Here is a 12,117-nt window from a genome sequence, read left to right as displayed (position 1 = left end):
CTTTGATTGGGTAACAGGAAAGCTAGACTCGGGAGAGTCTCTGGACATAGTGTACTTGGATTTCAGTAAGGCTTTTGACAGCGTCCCACACCATAGACTATTAAGCAAGATGAAATCAATGGGGTTAGGTGAGACACTAACTGCATGGGTCAATGATTGGCTGAGTGGAAGACTTCAGAGGGTGGTGGTCAACGGCACCCTCTCTGAGACATCGGAGGTGACTAGCGGAGTGCCACAGGGCTCAGTCCTGGGCCCGTTCCTTTTTAACATATTCATAAGGGACTTGACCCGAGGGCTTCAGGGTAAAGTAACACTATTCGCCGATGACGCCAAACTATGTAATATAGTGAGTGAAAGCAATCTGCAGGATAGTATGACGCAGGATCTGCTTACATTGGAAAATTGGTCCTCGACATGGCAGCTGGGCTTCAACGTTAAGAAATGTAAGGTCATGCATCTCGGCAGCGGTAATCCATGCAGAACTTACACCTTAAATGGAGAAACACTAGCTATGACTTCAGAAGAACGAGACTTGGGAGTAATCATCAGTGCAAACATGAAGGCTGCCAAACAAGTAGAGAAGGCCTCATCCAAGGCAAGGCAAATGATGGGATGTATCAATAGAACCTTCGTCAGCCGCAAACCTGAAGTCATAATGCTACTGTACAGAACCATGGTGAGAACATAAGAACATAAGCAGTGCCTCCGCCGGGTCAGACCATAGGTCCATCCTGCCCGGCAGTCCGCTCCCGCGGCGGCCCAAACAGGTCACGACCTGTCTGCATCACCAGAAGGGGCTCCCTTGCCACCTTGGTTTCTCATTTAAGTCCTATCTTCCCATCGTAGTCCTAACCCTCCGGTCTTGCACATGCACGACCTGTTGGCTTTCTATACCTGTGTTACATCCCATCACCTCTCTCAGTATCCCACGATCCCTTTATCCCTCAGGAATCCGTCCAATCCCTGTTTGAATCCCTGTACCGTACTCTTCCTGATCACTTCCTCCGGTAGCGCATTCCAAGTGTCCACGACCCTTTGGGTGAAAAAAAACTTTCTTGCATTTGTTTTGAACCTATCTCCCTTCAGTTTCTCCGAATGCCCCCTCGTACTTGTTGTCCCCTTCAGTCTGAAGAATCTGTCCCTATCCACCCTCTCTATGCCCCTCATGATCTTGAAGGTCTCTATCATATCTCCCCTGAGCCTCCTTTTTTCCAGAGAGAAGAGCCCCAGCCTATCCAGTCTCTCGGCATATGGGCAGTGTTCCAGCCCCTTTACCAGTTTCGTTGCTCTCCTTTGGACTCTCTCAAGTGCCGCCATGTCCTTCTTGAGGTGCGGCGACCAATACTGAACGCAGTATTCCAGATGTGGACGCACCATCGCTCGATACAATGGCATGATGACTTCCCGCTTCCTGGTTGTTATGCCCCTCTTTATGATGCCCAGCATCCTGTTGGCTTTTTTCGAGGCCGCTGCGCACTGTGCAGATGGCTTCAGTGATGCATCCACCAGCACACCCAAGTCTCTCTCAAGTCTGCTGTCTCCCAACAATGCCCCCCCCAATTTGTAGTTGAACAACGGGTTATTTTTCCCTATATGCATGACCTTGCATTTTTCCACGTTAAAGCGCATTTGCCATTTGTTTGCCCAGTCTTCCAGCTTGTCCAGATCCCTTTGCAGGTCCTCACACTCCTCCCTGGACCCAACTCTACCGCACAGTTTGGTATCGTCTGCAAATTTTATAACCTCGCACTTTGCCTCCTTTTCCAGGTCATTGATAAATATGTTGAAGAGTAACGGCCCCAGCACCGATCCCTGTGGCACACCGCTCGTGACTCCCTGCCAGTCAGAATATTGGCCCTTCACTCCGACCCTTTGCAGTCTACCCGACAACCAGTGCTTGATCCATCTGTGCACATCCCCTCCCACCCTGTGGTTCCACAGCTTCCTAAGCAGCCTTTCGTGTGGCACCTTGTCGAAAGCCTTTTGAAAATCGAGGTAAATGATGTCTATAGGTTCCCCATTGTCCACCCGACTGCTTATTCCCTCGAAGAAGTACAGAAGGTTCGTTAAGCATGACCTTCCCTTACAGAATCCATGCTGGCTTGTTCTCAGTAGGCCATTTCTCTCGATGTGCTCGCAAATACTGTCCTTGATCATAGCTTCCACCATCTTCCCTATAATTGAAGTCAGGCTCACCGGCCTGTAGTTCCCGGGGTCACCCCTCGATCCCTTCTTGAAGATAGGTGTGACATTCGCCAATTTCCAGTCCTCTGGTACCTCTCCAGTTTTCAAGGATAGGTTGCAAACATGCTGGATTGTGCCCGCTATTTCTTGTCTTAGTTCCTTCAGAACCCTTGGGTGGATCCCGTCCGGGCCCGGCGATTTGCCGCATTTTAACCTGTCTATCTGTTTGAGGACGTCCTCCTTACTTACCTCTATGTGTTCCAATTTTTCAGCCTGTTCCCCGCTCGTGAGTTCCTCTGAGTCCGGTATATTAGATGTGTCTTCTCTCGTGAAAACCGACGAGAAGAACGTGTTCAACCTCTCAGCTACCTGTTTATCCTCCTTAATCACTCCCTTCCTATCCCCATCGTCCAACGGTCCCACCTCCTCTCTCTCCAACGGCCCCACCTCCTCTCTCATCTGGAGAGGAGACCTCATCTGGAATACTGTGTGCAATTCTGGAGGCCACATTACCGTAAAGACGTGCTTAGAGTTGAGTCGGTTCAGCGGATGGCCACTAGGATGATCTCTGGGCTCAAGGGTCTCTCGTATGAAGAAAGACTAAACAAATTGCAGCTCTACACTCTAGAGGAACGCAGGGAAAGGGGGGACATGATTGAGACATTTAAATACATCACAGGACGTGTCAAGGGGGAAGACAACATCTTCTTTCTCAAAGGACCCTCGGTCATAAGGGGACACCCGCTCAAACTCAAGAGGAGGGAAATTTAATGGTGACACCAGGAAGTATTTCTTCACAGAAAGAGTAGTAGATCACTGGAACAAGCTTCCAGTGCAGGTGATCAAGGTCACTAGCGTGCTTGACTTTAAGAATAAATGGGACATCCACTTGGGATCCTTACGAGGGTCGAGATAAGGAACTAGGACATTAGCACTCAGACTTAAAGGGGGGGGTCAGTAGAGTGGGCAGACTTGATGGGCTATAGCCCTTTTCTGCCGTCATCTTTCTATGTTTATCCAAACTAGCATCATTCTCCTTATACTACCTCTGCCAGCTAAAAACCATATGTGCATACTTTTCAGAATCCGAATTTGCCAAACTACTCTACGCTTTTGTACTATCCCACGTAGACTATTATAACACTCTACTTGTGGGCCTGCCTACCAAAAATTTCTCCCACCTCCAAAGGGTGCAAAACACTGCAATCCGCCTTTTGAAAAACCTAGGCATCCGCAACCATGTTACCCCTGCATTAGCTTCCATGCACTGGCTGCCCATTCTAAAAAGCTGTGCCTTCAAGCCCTGGTCCTCGCTTTCAAAACCTTCCATGAAATGATTCCGTACTATATGAAAACTAAACTACAAATCTACTTCTCAAAGCAACCAAATGTCCCAAGGAGAAAAATGACTGACCATTCCTCCCGCCGCCCCCTCAAAACTGAAACAGCCCGCAAACGCTCCTACTCACATTTCATACCCAGACTTTGGCACACCATCCCCCCATCTGTTAGATCACTAGATGGACTTTGGAGCTTCAGGAAGGCCGTGAAAACCTTCCTCTTTACAAACCCAGCGCCTTAAAGTCATTCACCCAGAAATGCCACTCAGTCAACGCACCTACACCACCTAATCTCACCAGATGCTACTTAATGCATATGTTTTATTGTCATGTCTATATTGTAAATTATTGTCATGTCTATATTGTAATTTATGTAAATTATGTCATTTCTGTCCTGTCTCGATTATTTTGGATGTACTTTGTAACCCGTTCTGGGCTCCTTTGGGAGGACGGGATAAAAAATTTAATAAATTTAAAAAAATAAAATGGTACCTAAATGTGATGGCACATGTTCTGTTACAGGCAGGCACACAGTTGTATAGATATATTGTGGAATTCTGTGATTTGCACCCATTTTTATAATAATCTAAGCATGAGGATTTACACCAGTCCTATGAAGCATGTAAGTGATCATGCCTGAATTTTGTATTTTTCCTGTTATGCTAGTATTCAGTACACATGCATTTTACTGTTACACTACTATTCCTTTATACAGGCTTCAGATAGGTGTCTCTTTGTTGAATTGCCCCCATTAAGCCAGAAGCATTAGTTATGATAAAAGTTTAATAAGGTCACTGTTACTAGAGTAATTTTTTTAATTGGTCTTTAGGCAAAACAACTTATAGAGATGTTTTTTAATAAACAAGGGGAAAAACTCCAGGAATCGAAGGAATCATTACCTGAGATATACTATATTCAAGGTACACTCCATGTAGTATTGATTAATCGCTGCTTTCCAGGATATGGAATGGATTCTAAGTTGCATCCAAGTTGTCCAAATTGCTGTGGTAAGTAACACATGTTTTTCTTATGCAAATTATAAAAATGTTAATTATGTTTTGAATCTACTTATAAGGAAGTTTAACAGTTCAACCATATGCTTATATCTTTTATATATTATGCTAATATTAAAAAATTTATGCAAGAACAATTTGGGTTACACAAGCATTAACATCTTACAAGTTGTCTATAGTGTAACCAGCTATGAATATCTCTCTGCTTAATAAAGTACTATAAAAAACACAGTGCAATATAACTTTTCAAAGGCAATGGAAAAGAAAGGTGAAATTACGAAAAATATTACATTGTAGAAATGGGTTTGTGACAAGTGACTCACATATTTTTATTATGCAAGTTTTCAAAATCTTTTGTTTCCATAAAGAAAACAGGAATACGAATAGACTATTCTGACAGAAACAAACAGTCACTGCCAAAAAAGAAAAAAATATACAAATAAATCAAAATTTAGATAACTCAATCCAAAATTCACATACAATACCCCCTCCTTTGCAAAGCTGCTCTAGCATTTTTAGTGCCGGCTGCGGCAGTAACAGTTCGGACACTCATAGGAACCAACCAATCTGAAAAAGGCACCAAAAGAAGATAGCACTTATAAAGAAAAGAGAGACCCTTTAGAGACCAGATGTTTGTCATTGGATCCACTGAATGTAGAAGTATTATAGGTTCTTGTACAACCCCACTTTATTCCAGGACTAGTAGGTTATTTCCATCTACTCGCCAGAACTTTGTAGAAAGCCTCAAATTTCAGAGACTTAAACCCCACCCCCTCTTACCTCAGCACTGGTTATCTAGGAATCAGTTTTTCTTCCTACATGCCAGGCTGTAGGAGCTTGTCTTCTCTGCTCGTGTTTTATTTTGTGCACTTTCAGTCTTTGCATGCGCGATTTTCATCTTCATGCTGCAGAGGTTCCCTGCAGGGACAGCTCTGACTGTGTGAGATCACAGACCTTTGGAAAAGTCTGCTTCGGGGAGATTCCCTGCTTGTCAATAAATCCTCTGGACAGCTTGCACATCAGATCGGGGCTCAGGGACTCTTCCCCTTGGGAGCTTGCTTACCCCAGGTTCATCCGCTAGTGGTTCGAGCGCAGGCTGCGTGGTTCCATGGAGGCATGCTAAGGATCGGAGCCAGACTGATTTCCTCTGCCAGGCAGCGCGGTGTGTCCGAAGGTGGCGGGATTGCCCAGCTGTGGATGTCTGGCCGGTGAGGCAGTTGGAAGAATCAGAGTCCAGCTTTCCAGCTCTTTTAGGCAGAGGATCTCCCTGTAAGCTGTTTCAGCTCTGCATGCTGTGTTTTCCTTGTCAGCACATGTTACAGTGAGTACAGGTTGACAGCCTGAATAAGCAAATTATTTTTGGGGGGTCTTTAAAAGGGGGTTTTGACTGGTTTCCCTGCATGCCCTACCATATCCCCACCTCTAAAATCCTAAAATAACAATTTTTTAGGGCTCCTTGTTTTATTCCTGGGCTGTTTTCTGTGAAAATCTGCACTCATGGTGGCCATCTTGGATTTTTCCCAATTTGATTTTAAAGTTATTTTTCTTATTTAAAGTCTTTGTTTTTGCAAGAAAATCTTACAGATGGCCTCCCCAGGGTAGGATGTGATGGATTCATGCCTTATTTGCAGGGAATGAATGTCAGATGCGCAGCTGGGTTCCACATGCACTGCGGCTGGCAAGAGATACGAGGCTTGCCTGGATCTGGTGCCTTCGACCTCTTGAGTACCTTATTGTAAAACCGCTTAGACAATCTTGATAGACAATATATAAAAACCTAATAAACTTGAAGAGAGTCTTCCTATGCCTTCTGCCCCAACAACCTCAAAAAAGGCATCGGGGCCCTGGGGAATGATGTAAGCCAGTGTTCTTCAACCTTTTTACACCCATGGACCGGCAGAAATAAAAGAATTATTTCATGGACCGGCAAACTACTAAGGCCCTCTTTTACTAAGGTGTGCTAACTGATTAGCGCGTGCTAAACGCTAACGCATGTATGTTAGTCTATGGACACATTAGCATTTAGGCCCAGATTCTCTAAAAGTGCGTCCCGATTGTAGGCAGCTGTAGGCGTCCTACAGCTGTCTAATCAGCCAATCGGGATGCACGTTTTTTAAAAAAAAATGCTCCCCAGGCAGGCCTGAAGGCGCCTCCGGGAGCCTAGGGAGACCCGCAAGATGCCTAAGCTCGTCTAAGGGCCTTAGGCGGGCCTTAGGCTGAACCTAGGCGGCCCTACGCGTCTCCCTAGTAGATGAGAAGCTTAAAAATGTAGGCCAGAAAAATGCTGGTCTACATTGTAAGTAAACGCAGCCGCTATACTTATCGCGGCAAGGGATCTCTCTGCTGCTATAAGTATAGCGGGCCGTGGCCCCTGACCGATCACTGGCAGGAGGGTGCCCAAACCCTCCTGCCCGAAGACGCACCCCCCCCGACACTACCGACCGCCCCCCCCCGACATTACCGATCCCCCCCCCCCCCGACAATATCGGTCGCTGGCAGGAGGGTGCCCAATCCCTCCTGCCCGAAGACGCACCCGCCCCCCGGCGCTAACAACCCCCACTCCACCAAACCTGTTCTTACAGATGGGTCTTGCACGTCGAGCAAGCAGGCACGCCTCGTCGAAATGAGGCGGGCCCGCCCCTTCCCGGCCCATCCCGCCGAAGCCTAAGGCCTGATTGGCCCAGGCTCTAGAAGCCTGGACCAATCAGGCCTTAGGCATAGCGGGTCCGCCCATCCCCACTTAATCTAAGGCCTGATTGGCCAATCAGACCTTAGACTTAGTAGGGATGGGCGGACCCGCTATTCCTAAGGCCTGATTGGTCCAGGCTTCTAGAGCCTGGGCCAAACAGGCCTTAGGCTTCAGCGGGATGGGCCGGGAAGGGGCGGGCCCGCCTCATTTCGACGAGGCGTGCCTGCTTGCTCGACGTGCAAGACCCATCTGTAAGAACAGGTTTGGTGGAGTGGGGGTTGTTAGCGCCGGGGGGGGTGCGTCTTCGGGCAGGAGGGGTTGGGCACCCTCCTGCCAGCGACCGATATTGTCGGGGGGGGGATCGGTAATGTCGGGGGGGGGCGGGGTCGGTAGTGTCGGGGAGGGGGGTGCGTCTTCGGGCAGGAGGGTTTGGGCACCCTCCTGCCAGTGATCGGTCAGGGGGCCACGGCCCGCTATACTTATAGCGGCAGAGAGATCCCTTGCCGAGATAAGTGTAGCGGGCCGTGTCTAATCTAACCCGATTCTCTAACCCGCGTCTGTAACATGGACGCCGGTTACAGAATCGGGGTTTAGTTTAGGCCGATTCTGAATAGGACGCCTCTCCCGGGTGTCCTATACAGAATCAGGGCCTAGGTGTCTTGCGGACCTCGCCTTCAATATAGGCGGCCTGCCTGGGGAGCATTTTTTTAAAAAAAAACGTGCATCCCGATTGGCTGATTAGACAGCTGTAGGACGCCTACAGCTGCCTACAATCGGGACGCACTTTTAGAGAATCTGGGCCTTAGTGTGCGCTAATTCAATTAGTGTGTGCTAATCGGTTAGCCGTTAGCACACCTTAGTAAAAGAGGGGGTAAGACTGAAATAAAAACCAATGTAGATAGTATTTTTATTTATTAATTAAATTAACAATGTAAATTTTAAGTCAAGGAAATTTTTTTAGTATTTTACATACATACAGAAAAAAAACCAAACACATTAAGAAACAAACAATAACCCCCTCCCCCTTTTCTTCACATAGCAAATAAAATAACCTTTAAGAAAAGTTGTGACATAAATTTTGTCATATATGAAGGTATTTTGTGAGAGAAGGCCATTTTGAAACATACCATAAAGATAACTTTTTTCTTTGCTAAATACAACTCTGATCTATATGTGGAGCATAAAATATTCCACCACTTTAAGTAAGTAATTAACTATAATTCTTTCCAAGCGCATAAAACAGCCCTAACTCCTATAGTTATTAAAGTATCAAACAAAATCATTTTTTGAAAGTGAATCTTGCAAACACAAAGACTTTAAGATTAAACATTTTAAACTTATAGGAGTATGTAAATGAAAGATATTACAAATTGTGGTCCATATCTGTTGCCAAAAATTAGTGATACGAGGGCTGTTCAAAAAGTATCAGACCCTAATTTTTCTTGCGTAAACAAATAAAGCTATGGAGGTGTGGTTTGGCGACCCTAATGTGCATGCTTGAATTTTTTCCCATGCATAGAAGCTGTCAGTTACCGGCACACCGTTGATGAGTGAGGAAGTGTATGTGTGCGCCGTTGGATTTTTGTTTTTGACAAAATGACAAAAAAAGTTGAACGTTACTGCATTAAATTTTGTGTAAAGCTTGGTGATTCCCAAATGGAAACGATCCGCAAGATTCAAAAAGCCTAAGGGGATGAAGTAATGAGCATCACACAGATAAAGGAGTGACAACCACTTCAGAGATGGCCGCACATCAGTGGAGAGTGAAGCATGTTCTGGTAGGCCCTCAACATCCAGAAATGAGATCGTCATTGACCAAGTGAGGACCTTGGTGATGCAGGATCATCGAATCATGATCAAAGAACTTGTAGGGAAGGCGAGCATCAACGTTGGATCCGTTCATTCCATTTTGACTGAGGATTTGGGCTTCAGGAGAATTTCAGCGAAGTTTGTGCCAAAGCTGCTAACGAACGTTGCCTAGTCTTCACATTTGATACGGAGTTTCCTGGCCAAACAAAACACACCTGTGATTCCACACGCTTCCTACTCTCCCAAAATGGCTCCGTGTGACTTCTGGCTTTTCCCCAAGCTGAAAATGCCCCTGAAAGGGACCAGATTTCAGTCAAGAGAAGACATCATGCAGAATGTGAGCAATCTCAAAAGAGGCGTTCCAACACTACTTCCGACAGTGGCAGAACCGTTGGAAGAAGTGTGTGGCAGCCCAAGGGGACTACTTTGAAGAAGATTAGTATAAAATTGTTGTATCTGAATATGAGTATTTTTTATGAATAAAGGTCTGATACTTTTTGAACATCCCTCGTACATTTGTATTCAAATAAAATATGTTTAAGAGTACCAATTTGTTCATTACAAGACCAACAATTTTTAGAGAAGGATGAATTTATATGAGATTTTAATGGTGACCACAAAGAACAATGTAAATTTATAGTAATTGACATTATTTAGTGTGACTTCTGCGTTAGCAAATCAGATATACGTGGCTGCAGTTTTGTTTCTGAGAGACGAAGTGCTGTATTAACATCCATTCAATTTCTCTGTTTGGTTTTTATTATTCCAATATAAACAACTGGGTATGTTTCAAAAAGAATGTTCCTAAAGGGCCATTAACGATGGAATAACATAAAAAGGAACAAAGCCTACTTCAAACGTCTTTTATCATACAGTGGTGCTCAGATTCCAAGATGGAAGGTTAAAGAACTCAGAAAGGGCGACAGCCCTAAAGAGACTTAAATGGTATCAATCATTGCACCGGGTTGTAAAAGATGTTATGAAGTACTAATGGGTGGTTTATAAAGTTCATAAATCCAAAGATTGCAAAAGGTTTTTAGTCCAATTTTTAAGCACCTTTATATGGTTAAAGCTTCAATGAAGTAAATAACTTAGCTGAGATATAGAGAGTGCATAGGTGTAACTGGGTCCTGACGCGTTTCGCCGCTATGGCTTCTTCAGAGAACCCACTCGCAATCAATATATTCACTGCTTGTTATGCTTGGTTTCAATGTAAGTTTGTTGATTCTGTAATCTTTCAGTTTCCTGTGACGTCACAGGAAACTGAAAGATTACAGAATCAACAAACTTACATTGAAACCAAGCATAACAAGCAGTGAATATATTGATTGCGAGTGGGTTCTCTGAAGAAGCCATAGCGGCGAAACGCGTCAGGACCCAGTTACACCTATGCACTCTCTATATCTCAGCTAAGTTATTTACTTCATTGAAGCTTTAACCATATAAAGTTGCTTAAAAATTGGACTAAAAACCTTTTGCAATCTTTGGATTTATGAACTTTATAAACCACCCATTAGTACTTCATAACATCTTTTACAACCCGGTGCAATGATTGATACCATTTAAGTCTCTTTAGGGCTGTCGCCCTTTCTGAGTTCTTTAACCTTCCATCTTGGAATCTGAGCACCACTGTATGATAAAAGACGTTTGAAGTAGGCTTTGTTCCTTTATATGTTATTCCATGGTTTTTATTATTGACATGGCTGAAAAAAGTCTTCTCGCACAAATAGGAAGTCGAAAAAACAATCAACAATTTTATTGCTTTATCACTCAATGTTGGATATTCTTTTTCTAGTGAGATCCAAAATTGAGACAATGACATCATTTTATGTCTCGATACCAGAGTGATATCAGTAGATAATTTGATTATCTTTTCTTTATCACGAGAATCAAGTGCACATGACTTTATATCTTCTAAATCTAAGAAGGGATTATTAATCCAAAGGTTACTTTTACGAGGATCCTCATTTTCAGGGAAATAGTTATTAAAGTTTAAAACTAACGCCCTTAAATGTTCACTTATTATTTTGAATATGACTTTCTGATTGACAGCTGCAATCAAAAATTCTGTCAAAAGTGGAAACATTTCTACATCTTTTTCATGTACTCGACTGTCCCAAAGAGCCAACTTATTTTTGAATGCATCCATTTTATTTCTCAATGTACAAATATTTGTACATGAACCCTGAAGGGAAATATTAAGTTCATTAAGAAAGTTAAAGATGTCCGCCATATATGCAAGCTTAGCCATCCATTCCTCATTAAACAAAGGTTCTGCTAAATTAGATTTTCGCTCTCATAGAAACTGCTTTACCTCCTCTCTTAATTCAAAAAGGCGTTCAAGAACCCTTCCTCATGATAACCACCTCACTTCTGCATGGAGAAGGAGATGTTGGTGGCGTGAGTCCATACTCTCACATACTATTGTGAACAGCCTGGAATTCATAGGTCAACTACGAATTTCATTAACGATCTTTACTACGTCATTCATCACAGTGTTCAGTTCAGCAGAAAGCTTCTTTGCAGCTAGATGTTCCCGGTGGATTATGCAGTGAGTTGACAAGATTTCTGGGTACACGATTTCCTTTATTTTCGCAACTACTCCTGAGCGAAGTCCAATCATACTCGCAGCACCATCCATACATACTCAGACGCATTTCCTCCAGTCTAAGCCTTGTGCTTGAACATACTTATCAAAAGCATTAAATATCTCTGAACTAGTGGTCCGTCCAGGTAAATCAAGGCATCAAAGAAGTTCTTCCTGAAAGTCTTCCTCTCCACTATACCTCACGAAGCACAGTAGGATAGCATGCCTACTCACGCCAGTAGACTCATCAAGTTGAATTGAGAAATATTTAGATTTCTTTATCACCTCTACAATTTGCATTTCAATATCCGTGGCCATATCAACAATTCTCCTCTGAATTTGGTGTCCGACATAGGTATAGCCTGTAGCTTTTTAGTGGCTTGAGGTCCCAAAATCTCTTGTACGACATCTAAGAGGCAGGGTTTTACTAAGTCCTCACCAATTGTAAATTCGTTTTAGCTATTCGGAGAGCAACTAAATAAGATGCTTGAAGCA

General features: G+C 43.9%; 1 protein-coding gene across 2 annotated transcripts in view; it reads left to right on the top strand.

Annotated features, from left to right (window-relative positions):
• ZPBP (zona pellucida binding protein) overlaps window positions 1-12,117 on the top strand; it is a 263,439-nt gene that overhangs the window by 179,425 nt on the left and 71,897 nt on the right. For both annotated transcript variants that reach the window (XM_033930478.1, XM_033930479.1), the window contains exon 7: window positions 4,354-4,531. In XM_033930478.1, the coding sequence (XP_033786369.1) occupies window positions 4,354-4,531 (178 nt within the window). The remainder of the gene's footprint in view (window positions 1-4,353; window positions 4,532-12,117) is intronic.

The sequence above is a fragment of the Geotrypetes seraphini genome, chromosome 2, assembly GCF_902459505.1.
Source record: "Geotrypetes seraphini chromosome 2, aGeoSer1.1, whole genome shotgun sequence".
In the NCBI taxonomy this organism is placed as follows: domain Eukaryota; kingdom Metazoa; phylum Chordata; class Amphibia; order Gymnophiona; family Dermophiidae; genus Geotrypetes; species Geotrypetes seraphini.
The sequence above is the reverse complement of the archived record's forward strand: the minus strand, read 5'-3'. Positions and strand labels throughout refer to the sequence as shown.